The sequence below is a fragment of the Meleagris gallopavo genome, chromosome 1, assembly GCF_905368555.1.
Source record: "Meleagris gallopavo chromosome 1, MGAL_WU_HG_1.1, whole genome shotgun sequence".
Classification (NCBI taxonomy): domain Eukaryota; kingdom Metazoa; phylum Chordata; class Aves; order Galliformes; family Phasianidae; genus Meleagris; species Meleagris gallopavo.
The window spans coordinates 190368657-190389148 of NC_139404.1; the positions used below are offsets into that span (position 1 = coordinate 190368657).

General features: G+C 46.1%; 1 protein-coding gene across 1 annotated transcript in view; it reads left to right on the plus strand.

The window, feature by feature from the left end:
* GAB2 (GRB2 associated binding protein 2) overlaps positions 1 to 20492 on the plus strand; it is a 92265-nt gene that overhangs the window by 55362 nt on the left and 16411 nt on the right. Inside the window, exon 3 of the mRNA XM_085216471.1 lies at positions 18893 to 19133. Coding sequence (XP_085072597.1) covers positions 18893 to 19133 — 241 coding nt within the window. The remainder of the gene's footprint in view (positions 1 to 18892; positions 19134 to 20492) is intronic.

Consider the following 20492-nt stretch of genomic DNA (forward strand, 5'->3'; position numbering starts at 1 on the left):
GGGACTTCATTTCTTTTATTTCTTCTTTGTGAATTCAACGAGGTGCTCCCAGGATCTGGCTCCCTCCTTTCTCCGTCTCGGAAGCACGGCACTGATGTATTGCATCCTGGTTGGGATCAATCCTAAGCGCTCCGCAGGCTTTTACCATCTCACAAAACACCAGCCAGGGCCCAGCATTAATGTTTAATGGGGAGCTGAGTCTCTCTGCCTGCAGAGGCTGCAGGGCTGATGGTTTCCCAGCTGGAAAGAGGGGACTCTCCTTCCACTTCCAAGCTTTTTCAGCTTACTCCCAACCCTGCATGTATGGGCTGCCTGTGGTCTGTGCTGCTCAGTCCATCTGCTGCTCTTGCTCCCTTCTCACTTCTTCTCCCAGTATGCCTTGGTCCCAGTATCAAGCCAGCAATGCCGCTCACTCTGCTGATCCCCTGCAACCAGGTTTATGTGAGTGTTTGTTGAGGTGAAGGGTTAAAACACCACACAAAGGTATCCCCCCAAATTCTGTCCAGTGGACGGGAGCTGCCCAAAAGCTCAGCAAAGAGGCTACAGATAAGACCAGAGAAAAAACATTGGTTTGTGTGCCACCCACCACCCAAAACCACCACCAGATCACTGATGTTCACCATCCTTGCATGTAGGAGCAGGGTACCGGGGAACCTAAGCAAAGCAGCAACCCCAGGGCAGCCCCCAATTTCCACTCTCTCCACGTCTGTCATGGCTAGGAGGAATGAGACCAAAGGGGAAGCACTAATGACCAGGTACTTCCTTGCTATTGTACCCGGCACACGCCTGCTTCCTTCCCTGCTCGCACCCTAGATGAGCAGTGAGCTGTGCTGGGAAGCATGCTGATTTTTGAGAAATGGTAGAAAGGAGGGAGGTATAGGCACATCCTTGTGTCTCTGAAAGCACCCAAGCCCCATGTGCTGTATTTTGGGTTTTGTCATTCTTGCTGAATCCTACACCCTCCAGCTGGGTCAGGAGGTTTTGATGCTTCAGCTCCTGTCAACTCAAGTTGATTTGCCTTGGGTTCATCTTAATAACCATAGCTGGCCATCATCTTACCTAGAGGCCAATCTGTGTCCCAGCAGACGGCACAGTGCTCTATGGCAAGAGATGAGCAAGGTTATCATGGAATCACAGAATCATTAAGGTTGGAAAAGGCCACTAAGATCATCTCGTCCAACCATCAACCCAGCAGTGGTTGAGCTGAGCTTGAACCATGGTGGGTATGAGGCAGACTTGTCTTCATGTATCAACCTAACCATGCCTTGTTAACTCACCCAAAGACCTAATGCACTCTGCCTCATTCAAGATTTGGAGGTGGCCTGCACTAGGGCAGCAATATGGAGTTCCTCTTTGAGCCCCTTCCTCTCACCCTATGGATATCACCCTGCAGCAATCCCTATAAATTCAGCACCTCCTGTGTTCTCGTCAGTGCTTTCTGCACTCAGCATCATGGAGCTCTTCTTTTTAAAACACAGTAATTCACATCTAGACCCGCTGGTTGCACATCTCAGAATCGTTTGGATCCGTCCCACCTGTCCTTCTCTAACTTGTGTGAAGAATTCCTAACGAAGGAAAAACCTCTGTGGCTGCAGATTTGCTTTGGGAGAACAAGTGCAGCTGTCACATCTCAGCCTGATCAAGGCCTGATCCATTCTAGGTAGTATGGATAGGGAGACCCAGAGGCCTGAACTCAGTTTGCTCCAGGTTGATGATTGAGCACCACGTGCATATGAATGCCTCTTTGAATGAGTCCCAGTCCATCCCTTAATCATCCTGCCTCTTTAAATTTGCTCCAAACTTTCCTGACCCTGGCTTTCCTGAGCTGAAAACAGCAAGTTATTTTAAGATCCAACATTGTTCAGCTTTTATTTCAGTGTAAACAATACCAGAGATGGAGTGGTTTTGGCACAAAGGAGCAGCTTGAGAGCAGTTAAGTGCCTGCTGGCTTTCCACCCTCCTTTTTCCCTCTTTCCCTTTGGAGATGAGTTAGTTCAGGTGCTAACGAGTCTGCTAAAGAGCGGACAGCCACTGGCAACCAAGGAATTTGCTTCCTAGAAGAAGGAAGCAGGGAGAGAGAGTTGCTGATCCCTACCAGCACATCGAGGGCTCCTTGCTGTGATTCACCTCATGTTTTGGCTCTCCACTGGAACTGGTGCTGCTAGCAGTGAGACTCGTGGTTGAAATAGGCCCACTTCTGGGGAGAAGGTGGAAAAAGTCTGAAATGGGGTGAATCATTTGTGACCTAAAAGTGTTTGTTTCTTTCCTGTGACTCTCCATGAAAGCAGCACTGCTGAGCTCAGGTGGAGACTTTACTTTGTGACTCCTAAAATGATGCTGAGATGAATCCGATCCACCTCAGAGCTGCTACCGAGACCTTTGAGATGTTTGGCTTTTCAGGTTGTTTCATCTGACATCATTTTATTTACACTGAATGAGGATCAGCCCCTACATTAGAGTAGATGTGATAGTGGGGGACATGGTTTAGCAGGCATGTTAGTGATGGATTGGCAGTTGGACTTGATCTTTGCGGTGTTTTCCAACCTTAATGGCCTTATGATTCTGTTCTTCTACACCTTACTCTGCTTGCTGTATCCAGTTCTTCACCATGTCGTGTTATCTGTAGAAACACTGCAGAACTGGAGTCAACACAGCACTGCTATGATGGTCCCTGTACTTAACACCCAGAGCAGACTGTAAGCTTGTGTATGCCAGGAAAAAGACCAAAGCAGGCATACAGAGGACTTTGGAAGCCAGAAAACAAAAGAAAAATTCTTCAGGTGTCTACGTGATTACAAAGCCAAGCTTCTGGGTTCAAGAGTCTGAGCCATTGAACAAAGAATCATAGAATCATTTGAGTCGGAAAAGATCTCTAAAGGCCATCAGGTCCAATTCCCCTGCAATGAACAGGGACACCCACAGGTGCTCCATCAGGTGCTCAGAGCTCATCCAGCCTGACCTCGGGTGTCTCCAGGGGCAGGGCATCTACCACTTCACTGTGCAACCTGTGCCAGTGCCTCACCACACTTATCATATAAAACTTCATTATATCCAATCCAAATCTCCCGTCTTTTAGTGTGAAATCTTTTCCCTTTGTACTATCACAACAAATCCCGCTAAAGAGTCTGTTCCCTTCGTCAGCAGAGCTTGTTGTGATATAGTGGTTTCAGACATCTGAGGGTTGCAATGCTGGGTCAATATTTTCTTTAGAATTTGGGATTGGGGAACTCAGGATTTTTTAATTTTATTTTGACTCTGGCCATTTGGGGAGAGATGAGGATGGAAGAATCTAGGAGATCTCTTGGCCTTATAACTGTAAACCCATAGCACTGCCATTCCAGGAGAGACCACCAGTAGACTGGTGTCAGTTGAGTCCCCTCTAACCATACCCTACAGTGATGGGAACAGTCAGAGGAGCACCACATTTACCAATAAAGAATGCTTCTATCTTTTCCACAAATAATAAAAACATCAACCTACAGATTAGAAAATGTACATGTTGCTTTCCAAAAAAAAAACAAATATTGCAGTCCTTCTTGACTGGTTCCCCATAGGTGCCAGGTGCAATGCAACCTGGCTGAACTCTGCCGAAGATGAATATGGAACTGGAGGTGTGGGGCTATTGGGGAAAATCCTGCCCTTTCCTGGACACAATCCCACTGAGTTCACTGAGCTAGGGCTGGGAATTAAGTTGGGAGGGGAGGAAGAAATGTGAATTTCAGTAGTTGTGAGGGGTTTATTATTATTAGAGCAAAGTCGCCCAGCCTTTCCAGCACAGGTTTCCAGCAGATGTTGGCAAACTGTATTCACGCCTCTTGGTCCTGCCCAGGGCTCACTTCTGGACCAGATATTCTGAATCAGAAAACCATCTGAAATAATTCTTCATTTTCTAATTGGCTTTTATCGCTACAAGCCCTGCAAGCATAAGGTCAGCCCCATTAGTTTAATGGGCACTGAGGAATTTTTAGAATGACTTACTGACTGTGGAAAAATGAGTGCAGCAGACAGTATCAGCATCAGATCAAAAAAGCAAAATCATGCAAGGCCTTTGAAAAGAAAACAGCTGATGGGCTTGGAGCAAAGCGACCGATGAAGCAGTACAGTCTGAGCACAGCCAAGGGAGGGAGGGAAAGAAGGAGGGAGGCATTTTGGGTGTCAGCCAGCTGGGAGGAAGGACGCAGCCAGATTTGCCTGTATTTATATTTCCCAGAAGAGTCTTGGGCTGTGTAATGTTGGGGTTTGCTATGCTGCACCCAATCTTCAGAGCTCTGGGGCATTGGGATGAGACACAGGTCTGCAAGCGATGCTCCATGTGTAGGGCTTAGCCCAGGAAATGTGATGGAGGCAGGACCCCAAACTTGCGTGCGAGCAAGTTGGAGGATGAGGGAGAAAACCACAGTGACCTCTGAGTCAGATAATTTAGGGCCAACATGCCTCCCTTTTACTTCCCCCCATGTATTCCATGACTTCCCTTTCACTTCCCCCCATATGTTCCATGCTGTTCTCCCAAAGCATTTAATGTGGGCCATGCTTTATACCTCCTGAGCACTTCTTGAGAGTCACGCTCTGAAAGCCGGGATAGATTTAAGCTCTCATTTTGCAGACCCCAGTGCCTGTTTGTTTACTGGTTTCTGTTGCTTTACATTTCCAATTAAAACAAAGCTTTTTAAAGCCTATAAAGCCTCCAAGAGAATATTCTAGTGGAGCAGGAAGGAGCCTTGAAGCTGTCGATTGCTATGAACTTTCCATGACACCACTCAGCATTTGTTTCCAGACTGATTTTTATTTATGAATGCAGTAGCATTTATTACTGATTTTATCACCAAAGATAACACTTCTTCCTTAGATATTTTCTACGCTTCGGTTATAATTACTGCCTGCTTCTCAAACATACTTCTGCATTGGTTAGTGTGGTACAATGTCAGAGCTACAATGATGGCGGTTTACTGGGACTATGGGGTTACACCTGATCTGGGGAACATACAGATTCCCATGTTCCCATGCATGCCTTCATCTGAGGACATCTCTCAGGGACTCTCATAGTGCAGATAGAGCCAGGAAATCTGTTTTCTGCTAAAGTGGGGACTGCACAAGCCCCTGCTTAAAGGGATACATCACCAAGACACAGCATAGACACATTGGAGCATCTTTTCTTCTGCCTGCAGCCATTGGGTGTTGGAGGGAGCACGGTGATGGTACCTGTCCCACTCATGCTGGAAATGGTGTTAAAAGGCACACTTGGCCACAGCTTCTGAAAAAAACATAGCTTAATGGAAGTGGTGATGAGTCAACAGTTTGACTAGGTGATCGTAGTGGTCTTTTCCAACCGTGGTGATTCTATGAAAAATGAGACTGTCTAGCAAAAAGTGATGTCATTTATCTCTTCTGTGCCCACCTTGCTCTCAGTCTATATCTTCTCTCTCTGAGAATCAAACGTGGCATGTGTTTAGTCTCCACTAGTCATCAAAGGATGTGTTTCACTGTTAGTCCATGCTTATGATCACTTTAAGCCACAGAGACTGAAGTGAATACTTACAGTTAAGCATTAAAAGTAAAACAAACAAAAAAAAAACAAAAAAAAAAACACTTTTTTGATGTTATGGAACTCAAATGCTGTTGGCTGTGGAGTCTCCATCCTTGGAGATATTCAAATCCCAACTGGACTCATTCTTAAGCTGCCATAGATCCCCCTGCATTGAGCAGGAGGTTGGGCTAGACCATGAGGAACAAATGTAATCAATCAAAAGGCATCTGATGTAATCAAAGGAGGAAGGAAGTTTTTCACTTGGAGGGTGGTGAAGCACTGGAACAGGTTGCCCAAGGAGGTTGTGGATGCCCCATCCCTGGAGGCATTCAAGACCCCATATAGCAGGGAGATTGAAACTAGATGAACATTGTGGTCCTTTTCAACCCAGGCCATTTTATGATTCTATGATTTTATGATCTTTAGCAGTCCGTTCCCTCCTCAGATATTCTTTGCTTCTTGCATTTGTATGAACTAACACTGCAGGGAAATATCAGACTTCAGAGTATGGTGAGGAGAAGGGACATCTTAGCAATCCCAGCAGGTAAAACTGGTGTTAGCATTGCCTCAAAGGTGGAAGGGCAGAGCGTGAGATAAGGCACTGCCCAGCAGATCCCATATCTCAGCATGTTGTTTGATAACGCTTGGTGCTGGCTAAGTCCAGACTCCTGTTTTCTTACCTTTTTTACTCTGTGTGATGGCCCTAGTAGTCTTCCAGCTATTCTGAGTCAGGTGGGGAAGCTGTTACACATCTCAACCCTTGCTGGGGGTTCAGCTCCCTTTTGTACTTCATAGGTCACTGTCACATGCATCTGCCTTGTTTGCACATCTGATTGATTGCCGCCCTTTGTCACTTTGTTAGGGTGGAAAACAACATTTCACCTAAAAAAATTCATCCTGTGTTCCTTTAGCTGCACATGACCAAATTCCTTCCTGGCTAATCCAGCTGCTGCTTGGCAATTTTTGGTCTGATTGCCTCCATCATTTTACTGCCAAATATATAAACTGCCCCTATTCTTGTACACTGTTGCTTTTGAAAGTAAACTGGAGTTGAGTGACTCGCTGCATTTGCTATTTTTTCATAGCTGACAACAGATCCCTTTTTTGAAGCACTGGGCAGGCATTGGGTGTGCACTCAGGCACTTGCAAATTCTTCATCACATGTAAAAGTGAAGTGAATGGTTACTGCCCTGCCAGTGGCTCCATCCTCACCTTCATTCTCTGTCAGGTCACCCATTCTGCTGAGTACCACCTTGTCTGACATTGGGATCTGTGCAAACCATTCCCTCAAGCTGGCATATACTTTGCACAGGCTCAACCTTGATGTAAAGCCTTTATGATGGTAATTATTTTTGCTGGCTTGCCATAATAGTTCAAATTGCTCTCAAATGAGTCATGATAAAGTCTTTCAAATACCCACTTGAAATCCATAAAATCCACGCTGAGTCTTTTTGCCAGCTGATGGTTGCTTCAGTGATTAGTGTTAGAGTCAAAACTTGGTCACGTGCCACCTTCCTCTCTTCTAGAGGTTCATATCAAAACAATTCTTGACGGAGAAGACTTTTAATATCTCAGTCCCAATACTTTGACTCCAAATGCTTTTACTCATCCCCAAACTTCATTCCATATCTCTAAGAATGAGATGTTGTAATTTGTGATTTTGTGACTTGAAGCTCATTCATTTACAAGTTTATTACTTTTACTTTTCTTTGTCACTAACATCAACTCCTGAAGGTTTGCCATCCTGCTGGCTCTTTTGTGATGCACCAGAAACTCAGTCTCACCATTTCCACTGCCTACAAGAGGAACTCAGAATACAAGCATGTGAATGCTTTGAATTTCTTTGATGTGTCAGAAGGACTATCCTATCCCATGTCTGTCACCCACGTTTCTGTGTAGATAAGTCCATGATGTCCTTCCTGAGTTCTAGCCCTGGACAAACAGTGCTTCTTGCAGTAAAACATCCACCAATGTATCTCAGTATGGAAACACAGGCTGCCAGAGGGAGTCTCAGTGCTATTTGAAGGGAAGCCCAGCTCTGTGCTCATAGACCTGAATAATAGAATCATTAAGGTTGGAAAGACCACAAAGATCATCGAGTGGAACCATCAACCTATCACCACCACCACAGAGGGGTTCATTTTGCAGATGGAGTGGCTTGAAGAATTAATACTTCCATCAGTGCAAACACATCCACAGCTACATTAGATAAGTTAAAGTATTTGCTTTAATAAGGGTTGCAAATGATGAAGTGAGGTGTAAATCAGTTCTTCCTGAGGTGCATTGCTGCATGATTGATCACTGTGAAGTTCTCAGCTTTCTCTGAAGAGTCTGGAGATGGAAAGCTGAAGCAGTCTGCTATGGACTGCTCCTAGTAATTCCTGCATTCCTGTGGTCGCAGCCAAAATCCATTATATCATGGCTTGTTTCTCCCAGCATCTGTGGACAAAAACAGTTCCAATGCACTGTGTTTTTGTTGCCAACCCATATTTCATCTCATGAGTGAAGGACTCTGATAGGGACGGTGTATCATCCATGGTGATAGGGATAAGAGGGACACAAGCCACTGGATTAAACCCAGATCTGCTTCAACAGCAACCTATTTAGAATGTGGTTTTTCCCAGAGGTGGTAAAAATTCACTGTGTTCCTTTTCTCTTAAATTCATTTTTCTCAGTTCTCAGCATCTATTTTGATTCATGCATTTCCATTCTCAATTGAAATGGATTTTCAAAAAAAAAAAAAAAAAGTTTCACTGAGAATTGTGCTTTCACCTTGCACACAGTAGGTTTGAAACTGGATAGTGTTTAAGGTCCCTTCCAATCCGAGCCGTTCTAAAACTCTGTAATCTGGAAAGTGCATAGCACTGGTTTTCAGCCAAAGTAGTCAAGAGGTATCCCCTCTTGAATCAAAACTCTTTGACCTTCTCCCCTTCCTTTAGAATTCACTTGTATTCTCTACAGGTTTCTTGTAATTTCTGGCTGCGGATGATGCCTTGTCAAGCTCCTGTTTTGATGAAATGGCATGTTCCAGCTGGAGGATGTCAGAACATTTTCAACTGGCCCTAAGCCAAACATGAAGCATGGGAGATGCAATGGGCCTAAGCCAGTCTATGATTCTATGAGGATTTGGGTCCAGGTGTTGGTACCATCTGCAGTGCGCACAAGGACAGTCACAGCCATAGAGGTGATAATGTAATCTGGCTTTTCTAGGTGTTAGGGACAGACTCACGGCACTTCATGAGCTGTGTTTGAATGAGAAAGTAGAGGGAGAGGAGCTGCTCAATAAGGAGAGTGCATGGGATGGTTCCCATCCCATAAGAGAACACCAGGGGAGACAGAATTTACTCCAGTGCTGAGATACTGCAGAATGTTTTGCTCCTGAGTCAGATGAGATTGTCCATGTGGAAACGTTCATGCCCAGAAACAAGAATTGCAAGAGCACAACATAGAGATGAAGTAATGGTTACCAAAGTCCTGCAGGATGTTAAATGCAGCAGAATTCAGGAATCTAGCCACTCCTGCAATTCCTTTAACTATCCAAGCTCCAGCTTGGGATGGTCCCAAAGGGGACAGGGATGAGGATGATCCTAACCCAAAGGCACTTCTAGGAGAGACTGCTGGCCATGTGCTGCTGAGCATGAATACTCCTCTAATGTATTGCTGCGCTGCTTTCAGCCCACGCCAGTACTTGCCTTTGGCACAAGCCCTGCTCCCAGTCCCTGCCAAACCAGTACAGATGTTTTAACACCCACCGGAGCCCAGATAATTACTAACAGAGCTGGGAGACTGGTTGGGGCTGTTTTCTTTTCACATTGCCTGAACTTTCAGTCATTCTCAAGTGAGACGCTTCTGACATTGCTTTCAAAGACATTTTTGTGGGCCACGTTGCTAATATTCATTTCATTAGGGGAATGCCAAAAAAGCCCCAACCATAATGAGGATCCCACCATTTACATAATAGTGACCACAGAGTGAAACAAGTGCAGGGAAGACAGGTGGAGCAGCAGGGATAACATTTTAATGGGAAATGAGCTGTTTTCTATTCAGTGGCTTTTGGGCCATGGCAAGGCAAAGCTTGGCTCATTTTCAAATGGATTTGGGGAGTGTTTTCAATGAGATGAGACGTGGTGAGCATTGACCAGAGGATACAGCAGACTGTCCCATTCCTAGATCCTGGTGAGAGATAGTGCTCAATGAGGGCAGCTTGTGAGCAGAGCAGATGGAAGAGGGAAGCCAGCAGTGAACACCTTCTTCCTTGTCTGCTTCTATAACCCTAAAATACAGGAGGTTGGCCCATGACCAGGAACTATATTGCCCTGGACCATTTGCAAATAGTCAGGTTGGAATTTAACAGATACGAATCATGAATGAAACCTCCTGTCAAATACATCTCCCTGGGGCCATTTAGAAGATACCAGTAGGAAGGAGGGCCAAGAAAGTCTTCCCAATTTTCATGGCTACACAAACTCCATGTCTTCTCACTCTTTTTCTATCAGCACACTTTGAGGCCCTCCTGGAGAAGCAGGTTTGGTTTCCTCTACCATTCATTTTCCCAGCTGTTTGGGATGCAGATCGTAGAATCGTTATGGTTGGAAAAGACCAGTAAGATCAACTAGATGATGGGCACAAGCCCACCAGCCATGGCTGGATCAAGCCATCTTCATGTCTACAAGCTTTGCTGTGAAATTCCTCACTCGCCATGTCCAGCCATGAAGATTTTCATCTGACATTTTGTTTCCAGTTGCTGTGGAGACCGATTTAAATGAAACTCTAGTATTTTGTAGAAGAATATGATTATAAGTCATTTGCGATGCAAGGTCCCATGTTAATAGCATTAGCATATTATTTGAGTATGGCGATGTGTAGGGAATAAATTCTTAGTCCTTTTAGCCATCGTTACATATTAAAAGAAGAGGGAAGGAAAAATCTGGTACTGAATCTTTTCTGTGATGAACTCACTATTTCTGCATGCATAAAGCTTTGGGGGTCACAGGCATTTATAACCTGATGGCAATGAGAGTCACTCCCCAGAAGAGATCTTTTCTTTCTCCACCTCCACTGAGCATTAATCGACTGCATAATGGGCAGGATTCTCATTATTAATGCTGGATAGAGGGATTTAAGATGTTTTTTTAAGCAGTGTGACTTTTGCTGGAGCACCGGTGTTGCAGGGATCCCCTTAGTGTTGTGCAAAGTGCAGCCCTCCCAGTGCGTGCAGAGATTTTATTCTTTCTGTTTTGCTCCCAATTCATCTTAGAGATGGATTTGCCTTCTGGACCTGTTTGGATGGTTCTGATATGTGTACAGGGTAAGTCGGTAGCCCTTAAATTAGAAAAATGCCATGCAACAGCTCTGCAAAATGCTTGTTCTGAGAGCTAAAGCTACATCCCTGAGAAAGGAAGTCCTGGGTCTTCAACAATTACTTCCAGGGAGAGCAACTGGACAACAAAGAGCTGAACTTCCAGCAGGAAAAAAAAAGAACCAAGGGAAAAGTTTATGTTATTTTTGAGTCTCTATCCCTACAGACGTAGGGATTTTCAGGGATGAAGTGCCCCCTGCTCACACTGACCCTGCTCTCTGGTTCAAGGACTCTGTGTTGCAGCTGTGCAGGTGAATGACTCTGGGGGTCTCCTCTTTTTGCTTTTTGAGGTTGATACGGCTGACATCCCCTGTGCTGGGAGCTCCTGAAGCCATGCCAGAATGCTGGGGCTGTACCACATTCCCATACCCATCATCTCTCCTACACCTTGTGCTGCGTCCATCATTTTAACCCAGAAACACCACCTGGGAAGCAAAGATAACATTAATCTTTGTTGCAGGAAAGAAAAATAGGGCCAAACTCTTGCATTTTGGTCCCACTCATGGATGTGAACGTAGCAAGGGAAGAAAAGAGAGGAGAAATTTGGGGATCCCCTTTCTTTTCCCATCACTGCTTTGCTCAGAGATCACAAAACAGATCTTTAACAGCACTGCTGTTTTATTGACTCTCCAGCAAACTAGGATTTAGAATGTTTCTCCCCCAAGGTAAGGAGAGAGAAATAATTACTTCTGTAAAGAGCCAGAAATGGCAGTTCTTCTATAATACAAAGTGCAAATATTTGGGCCTCTCGTGCGCTCCATTGACTAGAAATGGCACTAAATCATGCATAAGTAAAGCAGGTTCACATTTCCTCGTAACAGAAGTTTTTCTCTGCTCTCCTGGAGCATTAAGGACCTGCACTGCAGTCTCCATAAAAAGGGCTATAAAATTTCAAGCAGGCCATTAGGCAGCTTGAAGCCCCGGCTGGGATTGGGCTGGGTTTCCATTCTTGGGAAGTGAGAAGTGCAAGCAAGGAGAATCATCTGCATTCTACTCAGTAGGCAGAGCATGAAGAAATTTGTTCAACACTGGAAAGTCTCAGTCCTTCACTTTTTCAGCAGGCTGGGGGGAAGGCTCCTGGGGTCCATCAAGGAGCAGAGCAGAGCCTTTCCCCTGGGGAGGAACAGCCCCAGCACCAAACTGGGCACCCAAGTGGAGGCAGCTCTTCAGTAATAGGCCTGGGGGTCCTGGTAGGCACTATGTGGAATGTAGCCCTGCAGTGTGCCCTCACTGCTAAGAAGGGTAACAGTGTCCTGGGCTGTATCAGGCAAAGCAGCAGCAGCAGATGGATGGAGGTGGTCAGTGCGGCCCAGAGGCCCCGGGACACAACCTGGAGCACAGGATGTCCGTCAGGACAGCAGGCCGCACTGCTGTGTGCAGTGAGCAGAGAGGGGCTGGGGGCTGCTCCTGGGAGGGCTCCAGAAGCCCTGGAGGTGGTGCTGGGCACCCTGCTCTGAGTGTCCCTGCTGGGGCATGGCTGGGACCCTGAGGTGCCTCCAGCCTCAGCCAGCTGATGATGCTGTGATGCTTCTCCTGAGACCGCTTTGTGTTTTATAGAGTTACAGCTAAGCACCCTTGCCCTTTCCCCTCCATTCCAGCCTTTTTTCTTGTTTTCTCTTTCATCCCTCATCAACTTGTTTTTGCAGTGGCAGAGGTGATGATTCCTGAAAGGTCAGAGGCATGAAGCCCATCCCACTCTTCTGCCCAGTGCTGTCCTTCCTTTAGGTCATCGTCCCCTAGTGGGGCTCTCAGATAAGGCTGCCCCAGGTGGGATGCTGAAGGTCACACATAAATCAGAGCTGCAAGGCGCCCACGTTCGCCTGCTGTTATCTCCAGCACTGAAGCACTTCTACCAAAAACAAACAGCAGCATGGGGAGCCCTCCAAATATTGACACAAAAGGATTTGCTCTTTAAAGGGTGTCCGCTCTATGCAGGGTGTGCTGATATGATGCAGAGCCAGGTTGGCGCTGCCAAGGGTGTTCCCCAGGGTTCTGGGGGATTTTTTCTGGGCTCTCAGCAACAAACATCACTGTTTTTGTCACAGCCCCTCTCCCTCCTGCCCCTTTATCCTTCAGCGAATTGATTTCTGTTCTGATAGCTAAGATATATAATGCTTTGGGGTCAGGATGATCTGACTTTTCCTCTCCTTCCCTTGCCAGCACTGGGATACTTCCCCCTGTTGCTGTGCCTCTGCAAGGCAAAGGCTGGTGAAAGCACCTGCATCCACCCCATTTTTTGGTGATTTTTGCAAACACAAGCAGATCTCTGGCTTTAACAGTCAGAGACAATGCAGTTTATTTCCACTGATGTTTGACTGACAGTTTCTCCCATCACCTCTTGCTACAGTAATTCTTCCAATCCTGCATTGGATGCTTGGCTAATTGGTGGTTTTAACCGTTGTCAGTAGAGAAAACCTAAGGGGAGCAGTCTGGGCTAAAAATCACTTTGATGGCTGAAATGGAATAAAAGTAACCATGCTTTTAGTCCCTCCGTGCAGCAGATCCCTGTCTGTAAATTGGACATGCTCCTCTTTTCTTTAGGTAGTCTGTCCTGCATGATTTCTCAAAAGCAAATAATGGAATCATAGAATCAGTAGGATCAGAAAAGGCCACTAAGATCAAGTCCAACCCTACCTATCACACCATGTCCACTTAAAATGTCCCTCAGTGCCACATATCCATGGCTCTTAAACACCTCCAGGGATGGTGACTTCACCACCTCCCTCTGGCCTTTGACAATGCACCACCACTCTTTCTGAGAAGTTTTTCCTGAGAAGCAATCTGAACTTCCACAGGTGCAACTTAAGGCAGAAATCACAGAACTCATCTGGAAAGGAAAAGCTGAGGAGCTCAATGTCGCTTTATTTCACATCTTTTCTCTCTTCTGCAAAGAAGGATGTCTCATGATGAGCGTTACCTTGTCCCATCCTTACAGTGCGGAGCTCTGCACCCTCTTTGTGACACCCCAAATTTGGGCAATACTTAATATTATGGTAACAGTGCCCTCTTCTGCAGCAGCTTGAGGGGGGAGATGCCCAAACCTCATGTCCTTCCCCACTAACCTGCTGGAGGAAATTTTTAGCATGACACTCTGCATACCCTCAGGCCAACAATTGCTTTTTCCAGATGCCATCCAACTCCGAAATCTGGAGCAGTAAGACTTCCCAGGGTACCACAGCATCCCAGGGGATCCTGGCAGCACAGCACCCTCCACCATGACTCAACAGATGTGCTGTTTGCTCTGTCCTTGCCAGGAGAAGCATGCAGCCTTGTTTTGATTTTTTTTTTTTTTTCCAAGTGGTGAGCTAGCTGCAAGGGCAGAGACACAAGCAGACCCCCTTGAGTTTTTGCCCTCTTTTTTTTTTTTTTTTTTTGCTAATAAAGGATGGAGCTGCTCCAAATAGTGTATGAGCATGCCTCTGTGCCCTTCCTAGGGATTATTTGTAGTTGATTTCTGTATTCCTTCCTAAAAGTAAAGCTTTAGCCAGAAGTTTTAGCAAGCCAAAAGTCAGTGGCACAGTCCGAGGGTTTGTAGTTTCCCATTGCAAAGGGATGTTGCATCTGAAATGCCATTACCAGCTGAAATGTTGGAGCTCAGAGTCCAATGTATGGCACAGCATTGCCCAGAGAGGCATTTTTTTGCCTATTTTTTCGCAAAGCAGGCCAAGGGTTCCCTTATTTGCAAGGGCACTTGGACTGGCAAGGGGAGTTGGATTAGATGACCTTTAAGGGTCCCTTCCCCCTCTAATGGTTCTGTGACTCTATTTTGTGATTCTGTGATTCACTCTGGCCAGCATGGTGTGTGCATCACAGGGAACTGGGGGGAAAAAAAGCTAACCTGGCACCTTACTGCAGCCATCAGTTAAAGTGCAGAATTGAACTGCAACTGAAAACCATCATCTTCCTGACTGCATCTTTTCCACTCAGTGGTTAGGGAGCTGAAGCTGCAGCCTCTGCCACGGTGAAAAAAAAAGCTGTTGTGAACAGCAATTTCCAAAAGAGCCCAAGTAATTATTGCACTCAGATAAGCCCAGGAACACTGTGTAAAGAGATGTGCACATTGCAATAGCCGAGTGCTGGAAGCGAGGGAGTTCAGAGCTGTCAGCAATGAGGAAAACAGCACTTTTGGGGATCGAAAATGTTCATAAAAAATTCTTGGCTCCCAGCCTGCTCAGTGCCGTTGCAGTCATGTGTTTTTCCTTCAGGGACGGAGTCCCAGTGAGGATTTTCTTTCCCCTTGCTGCCAAAAAGGCACATCTAAACCTGGACCGGAGAGCACCAAGCCTTCTGCTGACCGAAACGTGCCTGGCATCGTGGTGTTTTGCTTCTGGCTCTCCTCTTGCAGGGAGAGGTGTAGCATCTGTAGCACGAACCCAAGAGCTTTGCATGCAAGCTGTGCTGCTGACATCAAGATTTACGTTGTGGCTGCCCGACACCACTTCTTCCAGACCGTGAGAGTCCAATTCCCCACACTCGGAGGAGTACAGCCCAGGAAACATGGGGTTAAGATGACACTTCCCACATGGCCCCACTCCATAATCTTAACCCTGCCCCCCCAGGGAATGGCCATTGGAACGGCATCTCATCCTTCCTTGGCTCTATTTGATGCATTCCCTAAACATAAACTCAAGACATCAACATAAAGCCAAGGGATTTGGAAGTTTCATCCATATTGCAAAATAAATGAGGGCCATGGACTTACCTTTATCCTCGAGGCAGATGGTGGTAATGAATGGGAAAGCTTCACTCTTCTTGGGTCCTGACCAGAGTGAGTTGAGAGTCACTGGTTGTATTGTGGGTGAAACCAATGCCCAGAGGCATTCAGATGGTACCATCAGACATAGAATCATAGAATCATTAAGGTTGGGAAACACCTCTAAAATCATCAGGTCTGACCCCAATCCAACCCCACCACACCCACTGAACCGTGTCCCTCAGTACCACATCCCCATGTTTCTTGAACACCTCCATGGACGGTGACTCCACCACCTCCCTCCCTGGGCAGCCTGTACCAATGACTTACCACTCTTTCTGAGAGATTTTTTTCCCGATACACAACCTGAATTGATGTTCTCAGAGTGCTGAGCATGGACCAAGCACAAGAGCACAAATATCTTGACCTTTAGCACACACTAGTCATCAAGTCCTATTTTGCTACCTCAGTTACCCTTTTTTCTCCTTTCCTACCTTGAGCAGGACACACCATCAATGTGTGACGTGGAGTCACAAGCTGCCCTTTCTTTTTAATTGTAAAAAAAAAAAAAAAAAGATAAACACATAAAAGAAGAAAACAACAACCATTTTAGCATCTGCAGTAGCAGAATTTATCTTCTTAGCCCTTGCAATCCCCTCCCAGGCCAGTGAAACCATCCATCTCTCACCTGCTATTAGGGGGCTCATCTCACAGCTCTAATGGAGTACGTGAGTCCTGGATTCACTCTCACTGATGCTCTCAGGCTCTGGGTCACTGTGGAAAGCAGGCTGGGAATTCATTTTGAAAATCAATGCAGCCATCAATAGAGCAACTTCCCCTGGGGAAGCAGAGGTGCTTTCACTGGGCTTTGCCGCTTGCTTTCTCCCCTCCATCTCCCGTTTCATTTTACACCATTGAAGTGATAGAGATAACCTACACGTAATTAATCCTGCTTCTAGGAGCCACTGCTCTCTCTGATCTCCCCAAATTGAGCTGACTCTTTGGAAAAGTCACCTGGTGGTGCAGGATTTGATAGGTTACTCCACGTGTTGTGATTCTGATATGCTGTCCCTCATGGTGATACCAGGGACTGTCTCCTCAGACCAGCCCCAACTGTACCCTTGAGTTGTGGCAACACAAGAAAATCTCTGCAATTCCTGACTGCTGGGTGTATTTTCAGGTTGAACATCAGGAAAATCTTCTCCAAAAGAGTGGTCAGGTGCTGGAACGGACTGCCCAGGGAGGTGGTGGAGTCACCATCCTTGGAGATGTTCAAGAAACATTTAGATGTTGTACTGAGGGACATAATTTAGTGAAAAATCTTGATGATAGGTGGACGATTGGACTGGATGATCTTGGGGAGGTCTTTTCCAACCTCAGTGATTCAGTGATTCTATGATTTTGGCTTGCTGAGGCTTTTCCATGGCACAAGAACTGCAGAGCCTGCAGGGATAGCATTGGACAACTGCTCAAAGACCCAACCCATCACAGTTCATGGTTATGTCCAGATGGGGACAGGGCCCCAACATTCCATCCTCACACCATGTTGGCCAAAGCCCTGTGTTGTGGGCAATTTCCAGCCATGATTCAGGAGGCAGCAGGACTGTGGTGCCGTTCCCAAGGGGCATTTTGGGTGCAGTCACCCTATTTTGGATAGGAACATGGCTGTGGGTTCCACTGTGTTGATTGACTTCAAAGCACTTGTTACGGAGCTAGCATTTGAGACTCAGAGATTTCTGAAGACTCCCTTTCCGATGGAGATATGTCCTGGCTGCAACAGGATAAATATTTAATAAGAATAAGGGTGAAGTCGTCGTTTTGTCTAAGGACACCAGAGTAGCCACTTACTCCCATGAAAAGCACTGAGGAATCTATAATGACCATGCAAAGAAGACAGGAATTGGAGTTTTAAGCTCTCATCCCCCACCATTAATGTCACTGTTCTGTATTGATCCTTCTTCTGTTTAACACAAACCAAACAATAGAGTCAAGCTACACTCTTTGGCTTTTATTAATGTACTTTTTCTGCATAGGGTGAAGTTTGCAGCATTGCTGGGGAAAAAAATGGAGCATCAGCGAGCGAGTGGCAGACAGATCGATGAGGCGTCTTGACGCAATTCAAAAGGCAGTGAAAAATCACACCATACACTGCAGCTCCTTGTCTGAGCTACAATGGGAATTTCGTGGGGAAAGGGTCAAGGAGTTGAGAGAAGAAATGGAGGAAAAGGGATCAGAAACCTGGAAAATCCTCCATGTCCATTGTGTTAATTCCTTAAGTGTTTCTGAAGCTGAAGTTCATGGTAGAGAAAACGTGGGAGCAGTTCCTAAATCAATGTTTGCCCAAGGAAAGAGGGCTTTTTTCATTAGCGTCTGGGATTTTTTTGCATTTTGCATCAGCACCAAATAAATGTGAATCAGAGCTATAAAATGGGTGACCTCAGCACCACACGAGTGTTTTACACACCAGAAGTGTGGAAAGGAGACCACTGCCTCTTCTAAAGCTGGAGATGGAACAACTTTTCCAAATTTTTCTGCAGCATACAGGTTTGGGGATTTTCTTTTTTAATGACATTTTCAGCTTGGCTGTAAAAATTCATTTCTGATTCAAATTCCTGGAGTTTCCCAGAAGGGCTGGAGTAGCTGGGTGATTACTCTTGACCTCTGGGACATCGTTTGAAACACATTTAATATTTTTTGTTGTATTTCTTCTTCAGCAAGGGGAAGGGACATTCGTTGTTGGATGCACATCCTGTTTTATAGACATAAAGTGTCAGAAGCTCTTCCTAAGCCACAGAAATAATCGAGAATTAGGGAACATGGGTATATGTTCCAGCTCTGCTGTCACTGGGTCTATTCACACTCCCACCCCATGTCTCAATTTACCCCACTATGAGACAGCAGTGATGTCCTTACACAGAGGTATGGAAGTGACTTGAATCATGTCTCTCAACCTCCCACAGGAAGTCTCTAAGGAGAAACAGCAGCAGAAACTATGGTGTTAAAGCTCTTTCTTTGTTATGAGTTGGCCTGGCATCCCCTAGACATCCTTGCAAGCTGCTGAGGATATGATAAAAAATAATAACATAAGATAAAATGATAAAATATAATAAAATGTGATAAAATATTTATTTTCCTAGTACCAGTAATTGCTTTTGCTCCAAGTGCAGAAGCCTGCTGCTGCATCACTTAGAGCTGTAAGCAAACCCCACTGACCCTGCAAACATGAGAGCAGCATTTAAATAAGGGAATCCATGCAAAATCAAGCTGTGGTGTCTCTGAGTGTTCCCACTCACCACTGTGTTTTCTTCCCACACAGATGCCCTGCGGAGCATCGTCTCCATGAACCACGCACCGCGGTCCTCGCCGGCAGAGCTCAGTGGTGCCAACCACCACCTGCTGCGTGAGCGCAAGTCCTCCGCGCCTTCCCACTCCAGCCAGCCCACCCTCTTCACCTTTGACTCCCCTGCTGGCCACCTCCAGAGCACCCTCTCTGCCAGTGCCCCCCAGGATTACCTTTTCCTCCACCAGTGTATGAGCAGAAAGTCGGAAAACACAAGGTATTGTAACAAATCTCATGGCGAGGCAACGCTGCGTTGGGCAACTCAACGAGATGGCCCTACTTGAGCAGGGGTTGGATGAGATCATAGAATCAGAGAATCATTAAGGTTGGAAAAGACCTCTAAAGTCATCAGGCCCAACCATCTACCTACCACCAATATTGCCCACTAGCCCATGTACCTAAGTACTTAGTCTATCCTTTCCGTAAACACCTCATTGATGATGACTCCTCCAGCTCCCTGGGCAGCCTGTTTTAATGAAACACCACTCTTTCTGAAAATAAATTCTTCCTCATATCCAACCTGAACCTCCCCTGGCCCAACTTGAGGCCACTCTCTCTTATCCTTTTGCCAAGATGGACCCAGAGTTCCCTTCCAATCTCAACCCTGTGGTGATTTCCTAAGGTTTTGCAAAACTCAGATGCAGAAAACCCTGAGCTTTTGGAACAGGAGTTTCCACCAGTGACTTTATGGCTTTCCCAGCTTTAACCAGAAAATCCCCAGCTCAGGGATGGGCAGATTTTGCATCGCTCTCCACCTCCAGACACAGATAGTTGCCTTAAATAGGGAAGAGCTTTCTTGGCGTGAGGAGTTTTGGCTGGTGAGAGCAGTGAGGAGGATGGAGGAGCAGTGGCCAGAGCCCAGCTGGCGGAGTGTGAGAGCAGAGCCTCAGCTGCCACCTCCGCTGGGTTTTCCTGCTGCAGCTGCCTTTCCCCACCAAAAACAACAACAACAACAAAAAGATGGGGTCAGAAAATTAACTTCAGATGGCGTTAATAGAACAGTGTTTATAAAAAACCCTCTGATGCTCCAGCTGAAAGGATATCTCAAAGCCACACTTCAAGATCCCAAACGCGGCTAGGGCAAGGAGGAGGAGGACACAAATACTGATGCTTTGATGGGCAGAGACAAATTGGGACTGAAATAATCACCCTGATCGATGCCCAGCGCACGGGTCAGGCTGCAGGACTACTGGGAATTCCCCCACCCAGCTCTGCTGCTCTCACTTTACTCATCCATAAAATGAGGACAGTAGTAGCTAATTGGTGGAGGAAGATGATTTATTAACCCATGGGATACTTCAAATCCTTGCCTGAAAGGACCAAACATCTCACAGGCAGACAGAACTCGAAAGGCAGAGGGGATGCGTTGGTGTTATCACAGCATCACATTTCTTTTTTCCCCAAATAAATCCTGTTTCTGAGCGCCATCTCGTGCTGGCTCCAGGAAACAGAGCCTTCACCCTGCACGGAATCAGCCCCACTTGAGTGATGTTAACTGACATCTCCCAGTTTTTCCCACCAAGCTGACACTTGCCAGGGATTTGCAGCAGAAATCTTCCCATTGCACTTTTGTCCC